Source organism: Zalophus californianus, chromosome 16 (assembly GCF_009762305.2).
Source record: "Zalophus californianus isolate mZalCal1 chromosome 16, mZalCal1.pri.v2, whole genome shotgun sequence".
Taxonomy (NCBI): domain Eukaryota; kingdom Metazoa; phylum Chordata; class Mammalia; order Carnivora; family Otariidae; genus Zalophus; species Zalophus californianus.
Window position 1 is genome coordinate 40,812,181 of NC_045610.1, and position 19,866 is coordinate 40,832,046.

At 52.6% G+C, this 19,866-nt stretch overlaps 2 protein-coding genes across 2 annotated transcripts; both read right to left on the reverse strand.

Moving 5' to 3' along the window:
- Window positions 1-986: 986 nt before the first annotated feature.
- On the reverse strand, window positions 987-7,383 carry KRT9 (keratin 9). The gene is made up of 8 exons (XM_027624663.2): window positions 6,733-7,383; window positions 5,085-5,167; window positions 4,809-4,965; window positions 4,371-4,532; window positions 3,547-3,672; window positions 3,199-3,422; window positions 2,305-2,819; window positions 987-1,000 (listed from the first exon to the last, which is right to left on the reverse strand). Exons 1-8 carry the CDS (start codon window positions 7,381-7,383, stop codon window positions 987-989), a joined length of 1,932 nt encoding a protein of 643 aa, XP_027480464.2.
- Window positions 7,384-15,072: 7,689 nt separating this feature from the next.
- Window positions 15,073-19,452, reverse strand: KRT14 (keratin 14). The gene is made up of 8 exons (XM_027568180.1): window positions 18,864-19,452; window positions 17,581-17,663; window positions 16,883-17,039; window positions 16,569-16,730; window positions 16,359-16,484; window positions 16,046-16,266; window positions 15,901-15,947; window positions 15,073-15,330 (listed from the first exon to the last, which is right to left on the reverse strand). Exons 1-8 carry the CDS (start codon window positions 19,392-19,394, stop codon window positions 15,233-15,235), a joined length of 1,425 nt encoding a protein of 474 aa, XP_027423981.1. The 5' UTR covers window positions 19,395-19,452; the 3' UTR covers window positions 15,073-15,232.
- Window positions 19,453-19,866: the final 414 nt, after the last annotated feature.

Sequence of the window (19,866 nt, forward strand, 5' to 3'; positions counted from 1 at the left end):
CCAATCTATGGCAAATTGTTTTCCAGAGATCAATATATCCCATTCCACATGCTGATCTTCAACGTGACATTAACACTCCTCCATCTTGAGATGGGGTTTGTACTTGTTTTCTATTTCTGCTTAACAAATTACTGCAAATATAGAAGCTTAAAGCAGCACCCATGTATTAGCTCACAGCTCTGCAAGGGTTCTCTATGAAGGGTATCACAAGGCTAAAATCAAGGTGTCGACCAGTCTGAGTTCTCATCTGGAGACTCAGGTGAGAAATCTGCTTCCAAACTTTTTCTTGTTCTTGGAAAATTTCAGTTCTTGCAACTAGAGAGCTGAGATCCCCTTTTTCTTGGTGGCTTTCAGCTCCTAGAGGCCACCCACATTTCTTGCCACATGCACCTTTCATCTTCAAGCCAGCAGTGGCATATCAAAATCTTGCACTTCAAATCTCAGACTTCCTCTTCTATGACCAGCCAAAGAAAACTCTTTTCTTTTAAAGAGCTTATGTGATTATGTCAGGCCCACCAGGTAATCTGAATTCACTTGAATTCATTCAAGTGAATTCATTTGAATTCACTAAATTATGGATTGCTTTGTTACAAGCAAAAGTCAAATGATAGAAAACCTAACCAACACTCAATTGGTTCTCCCTTCACCTCCTTTCTGTTCTTTCTTAATCCCAAAGAACAAATGGGTCAAAGTCCAAGTTTTATTTGCAGTAGGAAAGCTTTATTAGGAACATGAGATCAGGCAGGGAGTGGGGTCACCCCGAGACCAGACAGTGGAAGAGAGGTCTCCCCAACCTTCCCAAGGGAGGGAGTCAATGGGCAGCCAGAGGCATACATGCCCACCCAGCCCAGTCCCAGATGAGCTCTGGGGCTCGTTGCCAGCTATTCCTGATGCCAGAAGACAATGAGCAGGATTCTTTGGGGGACTGCCTGTCTGGAGGACACTCAGCTAGGGCAGGGCCAGGAGAGTTTACAGGAGCTCTAGTATCAATTCTGGTAGCCTGTGGAGAGATGGAACAGAGGTAAGAGTATGGAGAGAGAACTTAGAACAGGAGAAAGAGAGACTGGGACTTAGAGAAAGATGGGCACACTGGGAGCAAGGAGACTGGAGCTCAAAGAGCTAGAAGGACCTTGGGGTCCCAGTGGCCCCCATCTAATTCTTAAAGCTCTCCTGCAGCAGCCCTAACATATACTCTCCCGTTTCTTTCCTTTTTTTTTTTAAGATTTAATTTATTTATTTGACAGAAAGAGAGCATAAGCAGGGAGAGTAGCAGAGGGAGAGGGAGAAACAGGCCCCCACTGAGCAGGGAGCCCAATGTGGGGCTCAATCTCAGGACCCTGAGACCATGACCTGAGCCAAAGGCAGACACTTAACTGACTGAGCCACCCAGGTGTCCCGATACTCTTCCATTTCTGAGGATGAAGGCTCATGAGCCTGGCCCCTCCTCCACTCAACAGGTATATTAGTAAAATTCTTGGCTATTGAGGCAAGGGTGGCCCCAGCCCATACATCCATGGCCCTGCAGGGCCACTTAACACACAAAACCACACCAGACACCCTAGAGAAGGACAGCTCCCATGCACCTCAAGGCTTCTCTGAGCTAAACATTCCCAGTTGTGTTACCCAGGCTTTTAGTACAATTTCATATTAAATTTTTATTTTATGAAATTCAACATGCATAAGGGGAAACTTTCTCTGACCTGGAGACCACTTCACTGTGTGACTCTTCTACATTTAGATTATTATGTTCGGTATATGTCCCTTTAGATGGTTGCACCATATAACTGACTTGTATGAGCCAACCACTGACTACAATACCTGAACCTCTTTTCTACCTGAACTGTTGCTGATCCAGGTCTCCCCATCCTCATGATGATTAAAAGTATTGGCTGTGGAGACCCGCAAAGCTAAGTCCCTCATTTATTAGTTGTATGACCTTGAATAAGCTACATATCTTCTCTGAACCTCATTTTCCTTATCTCTAAAAGGGGTATAACAATACCCACCTCATAGGGTGTGGTGGGAAATATATAAGATAATGCGCAATTTCCAACCTATCTCCTATGCTATTGAGACTCAGGACATGTGTAGATTTGGTCCTAGCCTCACCCAAAGCTCTGTCAAAATTAATGATAATCAGAAACATGGGCAAGTGTATGACCCCTCACTAGAGACCTCCTTAAAATCTAGTTCTGTTCAGTATATGCATTCCCCAGAAAGCTCAAAGATACTCAAAAAGGGGTGGTACCTTGACAGCTTAACACTTGTGCCTCCCTGACCCCACAAGCTAGAGTTGTCCCTTACCTTGTTTATCATCACATTCACCAGATTTGGAGGAAGAGGACTGGGACTGAGATGGTCTTCCACTTCCTCCTTTGGACACATTTCCTTCTTCATAGCCACCACCACATCCTCCTCCAGAACTACTTCCTCCACCATAGCTGCCTCCACTTCCTCCTCCGTAGCTGCCACCACTTCCTCCTCCATGGCTGCCTCCAGTTCTTCCTCCAGAACTACTTCCTCCACCATAGCTGCCTCCACTTCCTCCTCCGTAGCTGCCACCACTTCCTCCTCCATGGCTGCCTCCAGTTCTTCCTCCAGAACTACTTCCTCCACCATAGCTGCCTCCACTTCCTCCTCCGTAGCTGCCACCACTTCCTCCTCCATGGCTGCCTCCAGTTCTTCCTCCAGAACTACTTCCTCCACCATAGCTGCCTCCACTTCCTCCCCAGGATCCTCTTCCATGACTGCCTCCACTTCCACCTTTATATCTATTTCTGCCACCTCCAAAGTGACTTCGTCCAGATTCATGAGATTCACTAAGAAGGAAAGATAACACAGAGAGAAAAATTAGTGACCCCACATATATATTCAAGGATGGACCTGGACAGAGTCAGGACCCAAATGTGAATCTTCCTAAGGTTTCCTTCTGCAAGGTAAAGGACAGGCTGGACTGGCACCAAGCTTGAAGGGAGAGCCTCCCTCTCCCTGGAGCAAGGACTAGTCCCTTCTCTCATTGTTACCAACCTCCTTCCCCAAAGCCCAAATGCCTTGAGGTTCCCCTACAGTATGAAGAAGTCCTCAACCCATCTGACCCTTGTGTACAGGAACTTCCCCAGCTGCCTCTATCCAGAGGGACAGATGTAGTGTCAGGAGCTTAGAAATTCCTAGGGATTCCACAGAGTCTGGGGAACCTACAAGTCCTCCTGGCCACCCTCAAGGAGGCTGTGGTAGGTCTTAATTTCCTGCTCCAGCCGTGTCTTGATATTGAGCAGAAGGCTGTATTCCTGATTCTGGCATTCAATCTCTTCCCGGATCTCAGAGATTTGGCCCTCGAGGTTACTGATCTGCTCCTGCAACTGCTGCAGCTGGCCACAGTAGCGGTTCTTGGTATCTTCCAAGGACTTCTCCAGGGCTGATTTCTAGGAGGCAGGAGGAGGCTGTAAGAGGGATGCTACATCATAGCTCCTCCCCTTCCCACTCCAGGGATCATGCCAAGCCTTCAGTGCCTCACTCTGGCAGAGGATCTAGAGCAGAACTACCAACCCTGCTGAGCTGAGACTGCAGCTCAATCTCCATCTCCTGGATGCTGTGCCGGAGCTGGGTCACCTCCTTGTGGTTGGACTCCATCTCCCGGCCACTATTCATCACCTCCTGCTCCATCTGGCTCATCTGAAAACCCAAGAGCTCAATGAGAACCCGGCTGGATCAGAGAGTACCAAGGGCAAGGCTCTGCCCCATTCATCAGGACATTTGCCTCCGGAGCCAAGAGTGAACCAAAAACAAAGACAAGTCATCCTGAGTTCTGGGTCTGCTAGTTAGCCAAGGTAATCCAATCTTCTCAACTTAACATTCCCTCTCAGCAAGGCTTCAAAACTCTTCACACTTGTCCCCAAACCACCTATCTAACCTTACTTCAAACTGACCCCAAACACACACATACACACACACACTACAAATATGCCCTCATGTGTCAGGGTCCATGCTAGGCACTGGAGGCCCAAGGAGGAAGGGAGTCATCAGAGAGCTCAGTGTGGCATGAGAGGCACACCATGTACCTCTACTAGATTCTGATGGCACATAGCCTTACATGAGTTGTTCGTGGTCTCTTTGTTCACATATGTAATAAACTGTGAGCTTCTTGAGGGCAGCAGTCTTATTTGGCTCATCTCTGAGACATCAGGACTTCACATAAAACCTGGTACTGACAAGCGACTCAATAATTGTGTTTGCGGTTTAATGAATGAAGATAGACAGATGATAGCTGGACTAAGAGATAGAGGGGTGGGAGAATAGAGAGATGGGGTGGAGGAGTGGAGGGATCCATGGGAGAGAGAGAGAAGGTTGAATGGGCAGCCCACTCTGCTCACCTGAGTCTCATATTGCTCCTCAATGTCCCTACGGTTCTTAGCACTGATCCGCTCATACTCCTCACGCATGTCATTGAGGATCTTGGTGAGATCTTTGCCAGGAGCAGCATTTATCTCCACACTGACATTTCCAGAGTTCTGCCCAGTCAGCTGGTTCATCTCCTGCCAGGAACAAAGGAGATGTGAAGTCAAGGGGTGGGATCCTCTCCACCAACTTTTAACCCTCCCCCTCTCCCTCCCCAGAGGTACAAAAAAGAGGCACAGCTGTGAGGGCAAAGCCCAACCACCACCATAGGCACTGCAAAGGAGGCACTGAGAGTGTCCTCAAAAGTCAGGGAGAGGGTGTCTCCCAAGCAGTGCCCCATAGCTGTCCCCTCATTGTCTCTGCACTTCTGTTCCTCCTTCTCCTCAATAAGCCACAAGTAGCCAGGGCTGTACCTCATCATGATTCTTCTTGAGGGCAATCAGTTCCTCCCGCAGAGACTCATACTGCATCTCCAGGTCAGATTTTTGCATGGTCAGATCATCTAGCACCTTCCGCAAGCCATTGATGTCAGCATCCACTCCTTGTCGCAGGCTGTTCTCCATCTCATACCTGCAGACCATCCACAGGTAGGAAATGAGCAAGAGGGCACCAGTTCCTATTGGGACCTTCAGAGCACTAGGGGGTAGAGAAAGATTTATGACAGCAGAGGGAGTGGGAGCAGGACTCACTTCATCCTGAAGTCATCCAATGTCATGCGAGTGTTGTCAAGATCCAGGAGAGTCTTACTGCTGTTCAGTGTGATGTTCACAATCTAAAAAAAAAAAAGAGATGTCATGGAACTCACACTTCCCTGCCATGACTCACTGCTGGGAGGGCAAGAAGCCAGGCAAAGCCATAAGAGATGGGACCCCCATCCAGGAAGATGCTTAAGAGGTAGGAGGAGCTTCCAACAGCTGCTACAAGGCACAGACCCCTCATAGGCTTCAGCAAAGATGTCCAGTGTGGCATTCATTCATTCATTCATTCATTCAACAAATATTTGAAGATTTCCTACAAAAGACACTGTGGAGTTTAGAGATCAATGAGATATTGCTCCTCAAGGAGCCCACAGTCAACTACCACATCCAAAATTACCATAGAAGAGATCAAGGAAAGGAGAGATGACATATGGCTATAGGAGATCAAGAAAGACTTCGGGGAGGAGGTCACAACTGAATTGGTCCCTGAAGGATAGCTAAGATTGCACAGGGATAAAGAGATCGAAGAGGTTTGGGGTAGAAGAAATAGGATATCTAAGGCTGTTTATCAGAAGTTGTAAAGGCAAGGGGAACAGGTGGGAACAGCAAATTAGCTAGACTGTGAACTCCTCAAGACAGAGACCAAGTCTGGTACATCACCATGTCTGCCAAGGGCAACATTGAGTGTAGTCATTCACTAAATTGAGTGAATAAATAAATGGATAGATGGACATGTGGATGGATGGATGAGTAGATAGATGGATGGGTCGTGGGAGGATGGGTCGATGGGGGGAGCATGTGGGAGGAATGGAAGAGTGGATAGATTACTTCCATCCCCAGAGTTCTAGACCCTGATCATCACCTAAACAACTAGTATGTGTACCTGGAAATATCAAGACAGGCCTCTATAGAAGCCCAGGAGAAGTAGGAAGGAAGAAACACAGCTTCTAATTTTCCAAACTAGAAAGCTCTAAATTCTTAGGGAGTGAGAAGAGAGACAGGCACAGATTTTCTCCTCTCTTGAGCCATATGATCTACCTGTTTAGGGCAGTAGCACTCTTACCTCTTTTTCATAGGATTACAGAAGTTTCAAACCAACAGGGACCTAAGAGCTGGTCTGCCCATCTTCTGCATTAAATGCACAGGAGAACAGGTGCAGAGAGGCATCAGGTCTCCCAAGATCACACAGTGAATTGATGGCAGACCCAGAACTGCATCACTGGCTCTCCGGGGAGTGCCTCCATCTCTATGCTCCCTCCACACTGCCTCTCCATTCCCATCCTGGGGCCAGGCCAAGAGGAGACCCCCCCACATTCAGTCCCAGGCTCACCCATGTTAATCTAAGCCTCTGCTCTGCTCTGCTCTGCTCAGACTCTGAAAGTTAGGAACATGGTGATGAAAGCCCAGAGCACAGGCCAAAGTCCCAGCCCTGGTGCCATCAAGAACCAAACACAATTTGCTTCTGATGAAAGTATAATGTTTCCGAAAAATGGATCCCCTGACTATTACCTAAGCTTAGAGTCTAACATCTGACATTTTTGGAAGATAAGGCATGTGAGTGTGTGTGTGTATGTGTGTGTGAGTGTGAGAGAGAGACACAAAGAGACCAGGAGAGAAGGAGTAGAATTTCCCCACTTACATGGTTCTTGAGGTCTTCGATAGTGTCATAGTAAGATGAGTAATCCCTATGGAAGGCCCTGGGCCCCTGCTTGTCATACCATTCTCGGATCTTATTCTCCAGTTCCTTGTTGGCACTCTCCAGTGCCTGCACTTTATCCAAGTAGGAGGCCAGCCGGAAATTGAGGTCCTGCATGGTGGTCTTCTCATCAGCACCCAGAATACCACCAGCACCACTGTCAAAGCCACTGCCAAAGCCCCCAGATCCCCCAAAGCCTCCTCCAAAACCACCACCAAAGCCTCCTCCAGAACCACCCCCAAAGCCTCCTCCAGAACTACCACCAAAGCCCCCAGAGCCCCCAAGGCCTCCTCCAGATCCACCCCCAAAGCATCCTCCAGAGCCACCACTGAAACCCCTAGAACGTCCACCAAAGCTACCAGCACTAAAACCACCCCCAGATCCTCTGCCGTACCTGGAGCCGAAACTGCCACCACCTCCCCTCCCACAGGCCCCAGAGCTCCCCGCTCCGTAGCTACTGGAAGAGCTGAATCTGCCCCCTCCTCCACCAGCCCCTGAGCAGCTCATGCGGCTGAACGAGGACATCATGCTGCCCCCACTGCCCCCAGAGCTGTTGCAGCCCCACGGGGAGGACATGAACTGTCTGCAACTCATGGCTGGCCCTGCTGCCGCTCGTGGGCTAGGAAGCAGTCGTCAGAGTGTTGCTAGCTCCCGAGTACAGGGTACAGAGCCGTCCCCAAGGCTTCCTACTTATACCCCCAGCTGAAGGTGGCACACCTAGGTGTGCCCTCTGTCTGCACCAGCGTCCCCCCACAGACCTGAAGGAGGTCTGGGATCGGGAGGCGGCAGGGCTGCCCCGGGCTCAGCGTCCTTTGGTGACTGCCCAGAGGCAGCCCAGCCTTTCTCCATTGTGTGGGGTAATTTAGTGATATTAGGCTGTCAGGGGCACCATAAATCAGCTCTGCTGCCAAGGGGGTGACCTAGATCCTGGAGTTTGGTCTCTAGCTGGCCCGACTGCCAGTCTGAGACTTAGCCCCTCTGGGATAGAAACTCCCAGGAATAGAGTCACTTCCCCCATTGATGATTATCACCATCTGTCCCCCTCCCTGCTCCCACCTTGTGCCCACTGTGGGGGAGCTAGGACTGGGGTACCAAGGAGCTACCATAGAGGACGGGGGAGCCCCTGCCCACGGAGAGCTGCCAGTAGAGTGAGGAGCCCAGCCCCCACCCTCCCAGAGCCCCAGTCTGAATGGGGAGCCCAGTCCTTGCTCTCAGAGACTACAGTCTGATGAAGGAGACAATGGCATGGCAGAAAGGCTGAGACGGTGACAAAGCAACATGCCCACCGGCGCTCGTACACGGCAAGCAGGGCTCACACAAAGGACACAGGAGAAATAAGGTGGTGCTGATGTTGGCTGACTTTTGAGCAGGAAGGCAAGAGGCTCGACTGTCCTGGTCCTTCAGCAGGGCCCAGCAGTGGGTATGGAATTGACCTTGGTTGACTGCCTAGCCCTTACTGAGCCCTGGGAGGGGGATCCAGAGATGTGTGGCTTTTCCAGCCCTCCTGGAATTTGCAAGCCCCCTGCTCCGGGCAGAAAGTCGGAAGTATGTTCTGGTGAGCAAGGCCAGAAGACAGAGGTAAGGAAGGCAGGGGGCTCTGGTGCCAGACTACCTGAGTCAACCCCAGCTCCCCGCTCATGAGCTGTGTGACTTTGGCAAGTTATGTAAGTACTCGGTGCCTCTGTTCCTTCCTCTGTAAAAAGATGATGTTAATGGTATGTCCATCTCCTAGGAAGAGACGCATGAGAAGTGCTCGAGAAACAGTTTGACTGCCTCTGATCATTCAACCGCAGCAGCCCTCTGGACTCTGCCCTCACCTGCATCTTTACGAGCCATCAGCTCGTAGCTGCTCTCCCTGCCTCTCTCAGGCCTGACTCCTCCTTCACACAGCAGCCAGAGTGGTCTTTCCACACCCGGGTGCAACCCCAACACTCCAGGCATCCCTTCACCTCCAAGATAAGGTCCACCTTCCTGGCACTCAAGGCCCATACCGATCTTTCCATTCCAGCCCCATCTGCTGTCATTGCCCAGACCCCTTAACCCAATCCTGCAATCGTCCCGAATGCCCTTCAAACCTCAGATAATGCTCAGAGCTTCCAGTTTGCTCCAATTCAAATATCCCTCCACCTTTTCTACCCAGAGACTCCTACTCATCTTTGGTGACCCATCTCTGTGCCCCCTCCTTCTTGAAGCCCTCCTGTGTTCTCTCCCTCTGGCTTTGCACTTTGCTCCATTGTTCATCTTGTACTTGTCCCAGTGCCCAGCACCATGTCTCGTCCAAGTAAGATCCCAACACATATGGAATAAAGGAAGGATAACCGGTCATTCCAGGTAGGAGATGCTAAGAGCTGAAGGTGAGAAGAGAGAAGCCAGGTGGTCAGCGACAGCTTCTGGAAAAGGCAATGACCTCTGGGCTGTAGCTACAGGATGCTCAGGCTTCACAAAGGACCAGTGTTTCTTGAGATGCTTTTAGGCAACGCACGGAGACTCTGTGAAATAATATTGAGTCACTTGGTGAGGAAAACAGTCCTTTTTCTATTTTTCCACCTTCTGATCAGTCAAAGAGAAAATCTCAATCAGACCCTACAGACCCCTCAACACACCTCCCTAGTTGCCAATCGCAGTTTCACAAACCAAAGCTGGCCTTGGGTTCAGAGCCTGTAGGAAGCAACAGCATCTAGTTAGAAGTTAAGTATTTATTTATGTCATTTCCATCTATTTCTGGCAAGTGATTCTGATTTTCATTTTTTGGCAGTAATAGAGTAGTACAGGATTTCCTTCATAAACATTATTCATTAAAATGACAGGTGAGCTGATGTACCAAAATGCAGTAACTATTTAAATGGGTCGTACAAAATATTAATATAAAATATTAAATATCAAATAAAAAATTAAACAGGGAGTGCAAAAAAATCTTGAAGGCATTTTGTGAATGCCTAACACACGGGAAACTTATACCACGGTTGGGGGCAAGCGTGTTGTTTGTAAACCTTTCCCAGGCTGCCTGCGATGTGATTGGAGCCCTGGGAAGGCCCTAGCCCTTTTTTTACCTCTTCCCCTGATTCCCATGTGATGCCGCCACCCCAGGATGTACCCCCCCAGGTCTTGGATGCCCGAGCCGGGTACAGAAGGGGTTGGCAGAGCTGGGGTGAGCAGGGGAGGCCAGAGCCAGAAGACCAGCCCCTCTCGGGCCCTGCACGTGCATTCTGCACAAATGCATTTGTGTTGGGGAGGCAGGTGGTCCTAAAAGTCTAGGCCTGACTGTGTTGGGGCAGTCGGGACCTGCCTGACTGACCAGAAGCTTCCAGCTGGGGTAACTGTACCCAGCTGACTTTCGTGAGAGAGCCCATTTCCAGCCCGGGTCCAGAGCCCTCCAACCTCTGCCCTCAGTCACCTCCTCCCTCCACCCTCGGGGCTGGCCCTAACCCACACACAGCTCAGAACAGCAGGTGGTAACCCTCCAAATTCCATGGCGGCTACTGGGGAAGGCTGGGCTGCCGGTGGGGACACCCGTGTCCCAGAGGGACAACGAGGCAAGGACCTAACAGTTCATGTGATCCGGGTCGACTGTCACAGCTGGCCGTCCCCTGAATTTTGGACTTGGCTGGCCAATTTCCTAGGTGCACTAAGGAAACACTGGTCACTGCCAGCCCCCCTCCCTTCCCTGAGTGCTAAGGGGTCCAGGCCTTTCTCCCACCTCTGGGCTGTCCCTGCACATTTGCCCCGGGGCTTGTCACCTTCTCCCGAGCTCTCTCTCTGTCCCTCTGCTCTCTCCATCTGGCACCCCTCACTGGGGCTCAGGGAAGCAGTGGAGTGGAGAGACAAAAAGGCTGTCTCCCAGCCCCAACTTCCCTGCCCTGGGGCCCTGGCCTCAGTTTCCTCATGAGAAGCCCTTCCATACACGGTTGTCGGGGGCCATAAATACAGTGCACACATCAGGCTTTGTCTGGAGGGGTCTCTGGATAAATTTCCAACTGCAGCCCTGCTCCCCACATCGGACAGCCCCCTCCACACCTACTTCCAGTGTCAAGAGGAGCTTGCTGCGCTGGACAGTCCTGCGGCTGGGAAATGAGACCCTCCTCCCGTAGCCCCTGGGCGCCGTCCCCCCCCCCCCCCCGCCCCGCCCCAGTTCTCCCTGTCTGGCACAGGGATCTAGACTGCGGAAGATGGGTTCAGGGATCGGGGAAGCTCGCAGAGCCCTGGCCTGGGTGAGTGATTTCTTCTGGCTCATTCTCCTCCTCTCTCAGGGCTCGGGGGCTGCCCTCAGAGTCCCACCTGAAACGCCTCCTGCAGGAAACCTCCAGAGCACGAGTGAGAAATGGCGCACACTCAGCTGAGGGCACCCTGGCGCCTGAGACCCAGGGTGGATCTGCACTGCCTTTGCAGCCCCCTGGGCAAGGCTGCAGCCTGCACCCACCGCGCCAGCACCCACAGTGCAGGCCCTGCTCACAGAGGGGGAGGGAGTGGGACACAAAGGGCTGCCAGGACTCAGATGAACAGAGGAGCAGAGAGGAAACCAGATGCCACCTACGAGGTGTCCCCAGAGGGCAGGGGTAAGAGGACTGGGGGGTGAGGGGGCAAGGACAGCCTTCCCCGGACCACAGGAGCCCTGCTGCTTGCTGGAACCAGCCGCTCACACCCCGCACTTGTTGTGTCACTGGGCCCCAGGTGGGGCCCGGGGAGCACCTTGAGTCATCGTGCATGGCTGTTCTGGGAGGCAGGCGTGGGCCCATTATCCATCGAGGCAGGGACTGCCCACTGGCTCGGGGTCAGGCGCCTTCACCTGTTTGCCAACGCTTCTTTCTTCACATCTTAGGCGCCTGCCACCACCCGACGTAGCCAGACGCCATGACAGCAGGGGCCCTGGGCAAGGGTGCGAGGACATACCTAGCAAGGAGGCTCAGAGCACTAGCTTTTGGAGCCAGACAGGTCTGAGTCCAAAGCCAAGTTCTTCCACTCATTTGTGGAAAGTCACTTCCCCTCACTGAATCTCGCAGGAAAGTGCTGGCCCAGCAAAAGGCAAAGGAGGAACTGCTGGTACATGTCCTGTCTGCCCAAGGCCAGGCCCTTGCCCGGGAAGTCCCTAGCACCCCCTTGTCCCCTCTGTGGCAGCATCCAAGTTCAATGAGGTGGGCCAGGCCAGGACATCAGGACCTCCAGCCTCCTGGGCCTCAGGCGTCCTTGGGGCCGCCCCCTCTGACACTAGGCTGTAAGACTAGTTGGCTACATTACCTAAAGCAGGTTATCTGTGGCCTTGAGGAAAAGCCTTTCACCAGATCAGGTAACCACAGGGCAATATGCCACTGGGGCCCATCAAGTTCCCTGGACACAGTTGAGTTCCTCTCACAATAAAAAGGGCCCCCAAAACTAAAGAGTACCAGTATTTCAAGGTGGGCCCATCCATAAGACAAAAACCTTGGAATCAGCTAGGAAAAAATTCATACTGGTCCCGTGGGGTTCTCAGCCTCGTCCCATCCCGGAGAGAGAACCCAGCAGGAAGGAAGCACAAGCCCGGTCCAGGACAAGAGGCCTGAGCACCTGGTCCACTTTCAGTCTGTATGACCTAGAGCAGGCCACCGTCCCCCTAAGTTGACAAGGTTGGAGGAGCCGTCTCCCACACTCCTCTGGCGCTGCCCTTCTATGCTCTGAGAGGGCGGGGAGAGAGGATCAATCCTACCAAAATGCATAGGCGGGAAAGGAGCCAGAGAGGCCCTGTGACCTGCCCCAGGCCTCCGAGAGGCAATTCCTTCTGCCTCCGCTAGACTGTGCTGTGGAGTCACTTTCCTGGCTTCCTATCATTCAGATCTGGGGTGGCAGTGGGGGAGGCAGTCTTGCCATGGTCAGAGAGGCTGGCCCGGGTCTTTAGGTGGGTTCCTGTGGTGCCAGGCCTTGTGAACAAGAGCACTGGTCAGCAGCAGGACCCAAAGTGTTGACTCTGCTCTTCCCAGGGGAGTATGGTGGTAGGGGACCCCAGAGAGGGGTGGACTCCAAGTGGAACTCTGGTATGGCAGCTCTGCCTGCTCTTTTCCTCTGGGGCCCAGACAAGGTGGAAGCCCCTCAAGGCCCACTGTTTGAGTTACTTACCCCCCCCCCCCCGCCGCCACTACAGAACCTGCTTTCAGCCAGGGGGCCTCCAGCCGCCATCTTTACCATTAAGCAAGCCCACTCCCCCTATATTCCCTCCAAACACTAATGGCAGCCAGTCAAGAGGAGGGGAAGCTCACCACACCACACTCAAGTCTAAAATATTTCACGTTCTATATTGCTCTAAGCAGATCTCTTTTGGAGGTAGAAGGTTTAATCTCCCACCACCTCCACAGCAGAGTGATGTCTGGGAATTCTTACACAGTCTGGAACATTCTAGGCTTCAGTCCTCATGGGTAACTGCTGATAGGTTTGGTTCTTTTTCCAGGTCCATGTGGCCTCCCAGATGTGAGCCACTCCTCAGATTCCTGACACACATGAGTTCATTGCCCAGCTGAGAACACTAGTCCTTACGGTCCGGCATCCTTAGGGATATCATATGGGTCCTAGCACTCTTAGGGCCACAAAACCATCCCTTCCCAGGAGCTTCCAAGGAAACTCCTTCAAACGCCCTCCTCTCTGAGTTATTCCCTCACACCTCTGAAATTAATCATTCATCTCCAGAATAGAGCACCCTCCCCCAGACACCACCCCGGATAAACCCTTCTTAATGCCAAAACTCAGGTAAAAAGACATCCCAGAGTTTCGGGAACACAAAGCAGGCCTCTCTTCCCTGGGGTGAAGATGAGGTGAAGAGAAACCAACCTCACTTCATTCCAATTCCTAATAACTCACCCTCTTACTCTACCATTCATAGAGCACCAACTGTGTGCCAACCACAATGCTAAACTCTTTGCCTGTATGAGATCATCCAATCTACCATTGGCCTTATGTGGTGAGGGTTTTCATTCCCTATTTTGTAAGACATCCAAATTCTTCCAGGCTAGTCAGTGTGGGAGCCAGGACTCCAACCCAGAGTGTCTAATTCCAAAGCCTAGGCTTTTAGATCCCTTGCTTTCAAGAACTATTCTTTCTTTAACCCCAGTCCCATCCTCGGTTCTGCCTAGAAGTTTCATTCACACAGCCAAATGAACGAGCTCTTGAAATTGACAGAGGGACTAGTCAACTCTTTCCTACCTCGGGGCGATGAGCCCCACCTAGCTCTGGAATCTTCACTACGCACTCAGCAGGTGAGATCCTCCCCTTCCTCCTCCTTTTCCAGCCCCCTACAGAAAGAAAAAGACACTTTTCCACCAGAAAGTTCTCCCACAACCTATAGCCTGGTTCTTAATGTGCATTCACTTACTGGATTCCCATATTAACTCTAAGAAGCTGAGTTCACCATGCTTACTAGGTAAGTGGGGAAACTGAGACTCTCTGAGATCACAGAGCTAATACAGAATAGAGCCAGGGTTAGAATCCAGTCAATCTGTTCCCAAAGCCTCTAACACTGCCCTCATCATAGATGGAGAATCACCACACATGAGAGGTAGCTCACCCAGTGTTGCTCACAGTCGTGCCCTGAGCTTGGCACCGTGCCAGGGCCTGTGCTAATGGCCTTCATGCATTCTTCCAGCAAATCCTCACAAACATCCCATGAGGTAGGTAGTGTCATTGTACCCACTCTACTGACATGGAAACTGAGGCTTGGAGATGAAAATCAACCTGTGCTATGTCAACTGAGAGCAGGCAGGTTCAGTCCCAGCTCTAGAGGCAAGAGCAGGTGGGATGGAGGGAGACAACTTCTCAGTAAATCATGAGTTCTTACTGGGTTTGTGGACCTCCACTGATAAGCTTTAGGGGACCCATGAACCTCATGAGTTATGGGCAAATGTGTGTGTGCTTATTGGGCTGGGGGAGGAGAATAGATTTATAGCTTTCAATACATTCTCAAAGAAATCCCTCATGACAAAACTGTTTAAAAAAAAAATCTTTAACCTACCACTGTGCCTGGCACACAAAAGGCATTCAGTAATATTGGTATATGAATAAACAAACTAGTGAATAAATGAGTAAATGAATGAGTGAGTGAGTGAATGAATGTTTCTCCATGATAAGAGACACCACAAATTACCTAGGACACACTTCTATCTGTATCTTTCGAGATGGTGAAAGCCATCCCAGGACTGAGCTTAGTCCGCCCTCAGGCCCTTTCTCCCAGTCCCAGAGGCCACAGCCAGATGCTATAAGCTCCAAAGAGATGCTTCCCCCGCTTTCTCCCCACCTCCACTCCTGACAATGACCAGGCAGAGGCGGGAGTTGTGCAACTCAAATAATGAAGCTTTATTGATTGCCAGGAGGGGGCAAGGGTGAGGCAGGACTCAAGTGTGAAGTGCTTGGAGGGGCAAGAGGGGTATCCCCCAGCGAGATTTGTGTCCACATGGGGGGGCCTCCTAGGCCTGAGCAATGCTGAGCAGCCTCAGTTCTTGGTGCGAAGAACCTGCTCGTGAGTGGACACCACCTTGCCATCGTGCACATCCATGACCTTGGTGCGGATCTGGCGACTGGAGGAGGTCACTGGGGAAGAGGGGACAGAGGGTGTTACGAGCAGTGGACAGGCAATGGAGAAATCAGGAGCGGGGAGACCAGGAAGTTGATGGGACTTAAATGAACTATCTCCCTGCTGCCCTCTGCCCTGATTATCACTTCGCTCACAGCTCTTAGCCCAGCACTGATACCATCAACACATTTTTTTCAGACTAGAGCTCCCTAAGGTCAGGAGCAGAGTCTGTGTCCTCAGACTGGAGGTCCCTAAGAACTCAAACAGGACTGGTTCAGTCCAGATCAACCCAAGTGAACTGGTCTCGGCAGGAAGAGTCACATGGGGGGGGGGGGCTGTCCCTGGTGCTGACCACCAGAACCATGGGGTCTGCCACAGACACCATGCGACAGAAGTAAAAAGTGGAGGCCACTAGCTCCTAACTCTAAGGAAGATTTAGAAAATGCCTCCTTCTACCCAAGGAGATTTATAAGGGATCCTGGGTGAGAAAACTCTAGCCAACCCCTCAAAAAGCCAACTCCCTAGACCTGCTGGGAGACGGGAAGTGGTGATGAGTCCAGGCTTGAGGAGGAGGAGGAAGGTCTTACCATCTCTGGAGGACTGAGAGCCAGAGGAGAACTGGGAGGAGGAGAGGCTATGAAGACAGAAAAGGTCAAGATCATTAGACACATGGAGTAGAGGAGGTGAATAGTTGTGGGGGAGCAGGACTGGGATGGGGGGCTGGGCACTCACTGGGCATCCTCGCCCTCCAGCAGGCGGCGGTAGGTGGCGATCTCCTGCTCCAGCCGCGTCTTCACGTCCAGCAGGATCTTGTACTCCTGGTTCTGCTGCTCCATCTCGCAGCGCAGCTGGGCCAGCTGCTCCTCCACGTTGCCAATCAGGTCCTGGATCTGGGCCAGCTGCATGCAGTAGCGGCCTTTGGTCTCCTCCAGGCTGTTCTCCAAGGATGCTTTCTGTGAGGGAGGGAAAGATCAGGATTAAATGAGGGTAGTCACTCCCTTTCCTCCTAGTCCTGAGTCCAATCCACGCCTGGCAGCTCCCCTACCATGCTGAGCTGGGACTGCAGCTCAATCTCTAGGTTCTGCACAGTGCGCCGGAGCTCGGAGATCTCGCTCTTGCCACTCTGCACCAGTTCGCTGTTGGTGGCCACCTCGCGGTTCAGCTCCTCTGTCTGCAGAAAAGAAAAAAATCATTCACACTAGAAGTTCCTAGAAGGCACGTCTCCTGAGTCCTCTCCACCCAGGATGACACCCACCTTGCTGAAGAACCAGTCTTCGGCGTCCTTGCGGTTCTTCTCCGCCATCTTCTCATACTGGTCGCGCATTTCATTCAGGATGCGGCTCAGGTCCACACCGGGGGCAGCATCCATCTCCACGTTGACATCTCCGCCCACCTGGCCTCTAAGAGCATTCATCTCCTGCACAACCAAAGCACAGTCCACAGTCAGGGGCCTCACTATGGCAGCCAGTTGGGGTTCCCCAGTCAGAGGTGTTCCTGGCCTGAGCATTGCCTTTCCCCATCTCAATCCCATCCCTTCCCTCCCAGCTCATCTTCTAAGCTGGCCCTCACCTCCTCATGGTTCTTCTTCAGGTAGGCCAGCTCCTCCTTCAGGCTCTCAATCTGCATCTCCAGATCAGCTCTGGACAGGGTCAGCTCATCCAGCACCCGGCGTAGGCCATTGGTGTCGGCTTCCACACTCATGCGCAGGTTCAGCTCTGTCTCGTACCTGGAATGACCCGAGAGAAAAGGAATGAGACACCCATCCTGGCCAAACTGAAGGCTTTGTTCTTTGCCCCCTGCAGCTTCTTCCCATAGCCGGCACCCTGTGGGTGGTTTAGGGAGTCAGTCTTGAAAATGGCATGGTTGGTCACAGCACCCATTGATGGCTCAGATCTGAACATTCCTGGGGGCAGGGAATAAGGCCATTCATCATCCTGCAGAATTCAGGGAGGGGAGATGCTTCTGGCCTCACAACCAATAGCACACAGGCCTCCAAATGTGACTGCCTCCTGCACTTCAAGAGCAGGTGGGGAAGTAAGGAACACCTTTCCCTAAAGCAATGGCACCCAAACCTGGCTGTGGATCAGAATCACTCAGGAAGTCTGTTAAAAATAACTGAATGAGAACTACAAGGGTAGGGCCCAAGAATCTTGTATTTTTACAAGTACCCCGAGGGGTTTTCACGTGGCCATCCTGGCAACTTGTCCGCTTTGTTTAGCGAACACCCTGGGGAGATTGGACATCCTAAGCCCCCACTGCAAACTTACTTGGTACGGAAGTCATCAGCAGCCAGGCGGGCATTGTCAATCTGCAGGAGGACATTAGCATTGTCCACAGTGGCCGTGAGGATCTGCAGGTGGAGAGGACATAGGTCATTGGTCAAACGGCCATCACTAGCCAGACTTCTCTGAAGCCTGCATACATCAGGCCTTTGCTTTCCTGCTCTCACCTGAGTCTCCCCTTCTCCCAAAGCCTTTGCCACAGCAGCCTAAGGATAAGCCACAGTGGTCCAGCTTTGACCCAGGACTTTGCTGACTCCTGATCAGAAGAATGGACAGAAACAGCCCTGGCCTTGGAACCAAAAGCCCTTGAGCTGTGGTCCTGGTTCTACCACTGATGGGTTGCAGGGCCTCAGTTTCCCTATCTACAGAGGAGAGGAGTGACCTAAGGATTCTCTTTCTGCATCAGCCAGCCCTGCCAGTCTTCAACATTCCTTTTCAAGCCTGCAAGAGCATGGGACCTTGGGTGGGGGCGGGGGGCTGCTTTCCCAAAAGAGGAGACCCAGCTAGTGCAGGGGATGAGAAAAGAAGAGGCAGAAGAACACGAACAAAGACTGAACCCTGGACTGGATGGAGTTCCCTCCCCATCATCTAATTTACCTAATCCACACAAGGCATCAGAGCCAGACACCAAGAAGCAGGATCAGTGAAGAGGGCTCCCAGGGTGAGGTTGGAGCAGGGGGTAGGGGTGGGGCTGGAATCAGGTGACACAAGTCCCCCAGGCTCCCTCCTGTGCAGGGCATGTAAGGCAGGTCACCACTGATTGTCTCTGTGGGGTTTTTGTGCCACCCCCCGGCTGTGGGGAGGGGCCAGTGCCAGGGCTCACGGGTGGCAGCCGCCACAGCCCAGACTAATGAGCTAATTAGTGGTTTGGGTGTCTAGCCCGGTCCCGTTACAGACTCGCTCCTCCCCTGTGCTGGGCAACAGGCAGCTGCCTCCTGTACTAGCAAGTGGGCACAAGGGTTCTAGCCCCAGCTCTGCCATTGATTTGCTGGGTGGCCTTGAGCAGGTCCCAGCACCTCTCAAAGCTTTGTCTTCTTCCTCTATAAAATGTAAGGGTAGGAATCCCCAGTCTCACGTGGCCTGGGGTCTGGACCTGAGCTAGGCCAGAGACATGGACCCGCTCTGCTGGAGGTGTCTGGAGCCAGAAGGAGGGATCTGGGGTTGGAGCCTGCCCTGTCTTGGAATCTAAAGATTTCAGCAGCCTGAGGCATCTATTGCTCCAGAGTGAGATTGCTGCGATGGCAAGTCCTGCTGCCCAATCCACACACCTTGTTCCGCAGGTCCTCGATGGTCTTGAAGTAGGGGCTGTAGTCCTTGGTCTCAGCCGGCCGCTGCCTCTGGTACCAGTCGCGGATCTTCACCTCCAGGTCGGTGTTGGCCTCCTCCAGGGCACGCACCTTGTCCAGGTAGGAGGCCAGGCGGTCGTTGAGGTTCTGCATGGTCACCTTCTCGCTGCCCACCAGGAGCCCATCGCCACCGCCGAAGCCACCGCCGAAGCCAGCACCGAGGCCACCGCCAAAGCCAGCACCGAGGCCACCACCGTATCCTCCACCAAAGCCGCTACCCAGGCCCCCCCCGAAGCTGCTGCTGCTGCTGAAGCCGCCGCCATAGCCGCCCCCCAGGCCGCAGGCCCCCCCGGAGGAGTAGCGGGAGGTGGAGACTGACAGGCCCCCGTAGGCGCTGGGGGCCCGGCAGGACCCTCCGGCCAGGACAGAGGACATGCGGCTGGAGCCACCACCGATGCCACAGGAGCCCTTCATGGAGCTGGAGGAGGTGAACTGGCGGCTGCTGGTGGTCATGGTAGAGAAGGGAGGCGAGTGAGTGAGTGAGTGAGTGAGCGAGTCGGCAGAGAGGAGAGAAAGGTGCTCAGGTAAGTTGGAATAGGATGTGGGTGCTTTATACTCCTGAGTAGGGGGCGGGACTGGCATTTTCCATTCCCCTTGGCTTTCATCACCCACAGGCCAGTGCCAACTCCAAGTCAGATCCCTCCCCTCCCCCGCCTCATCACGTCTGTCATATTTTACTGGAAACTCATTGTTTGGGGTGTTTTTGGTTTCTTGTCCCGCCAGGCGTGATTCACATAGGAGGTGTGGGTCTGCAGGCTACACTTTCGCATCTGGCCCTGGGAGCCGCGGCCCTCGGGAGCCCGCACGCCGGGCTCTGCCAGGTGGCAGGGAGGAGGGCCCTTGCACCATAAACGTGGTGACCTGTGAGTTTCCCATTAACCAGGTGGGCCTCTGACATCCACCAAGAGAAAGCCCATCACCCCAG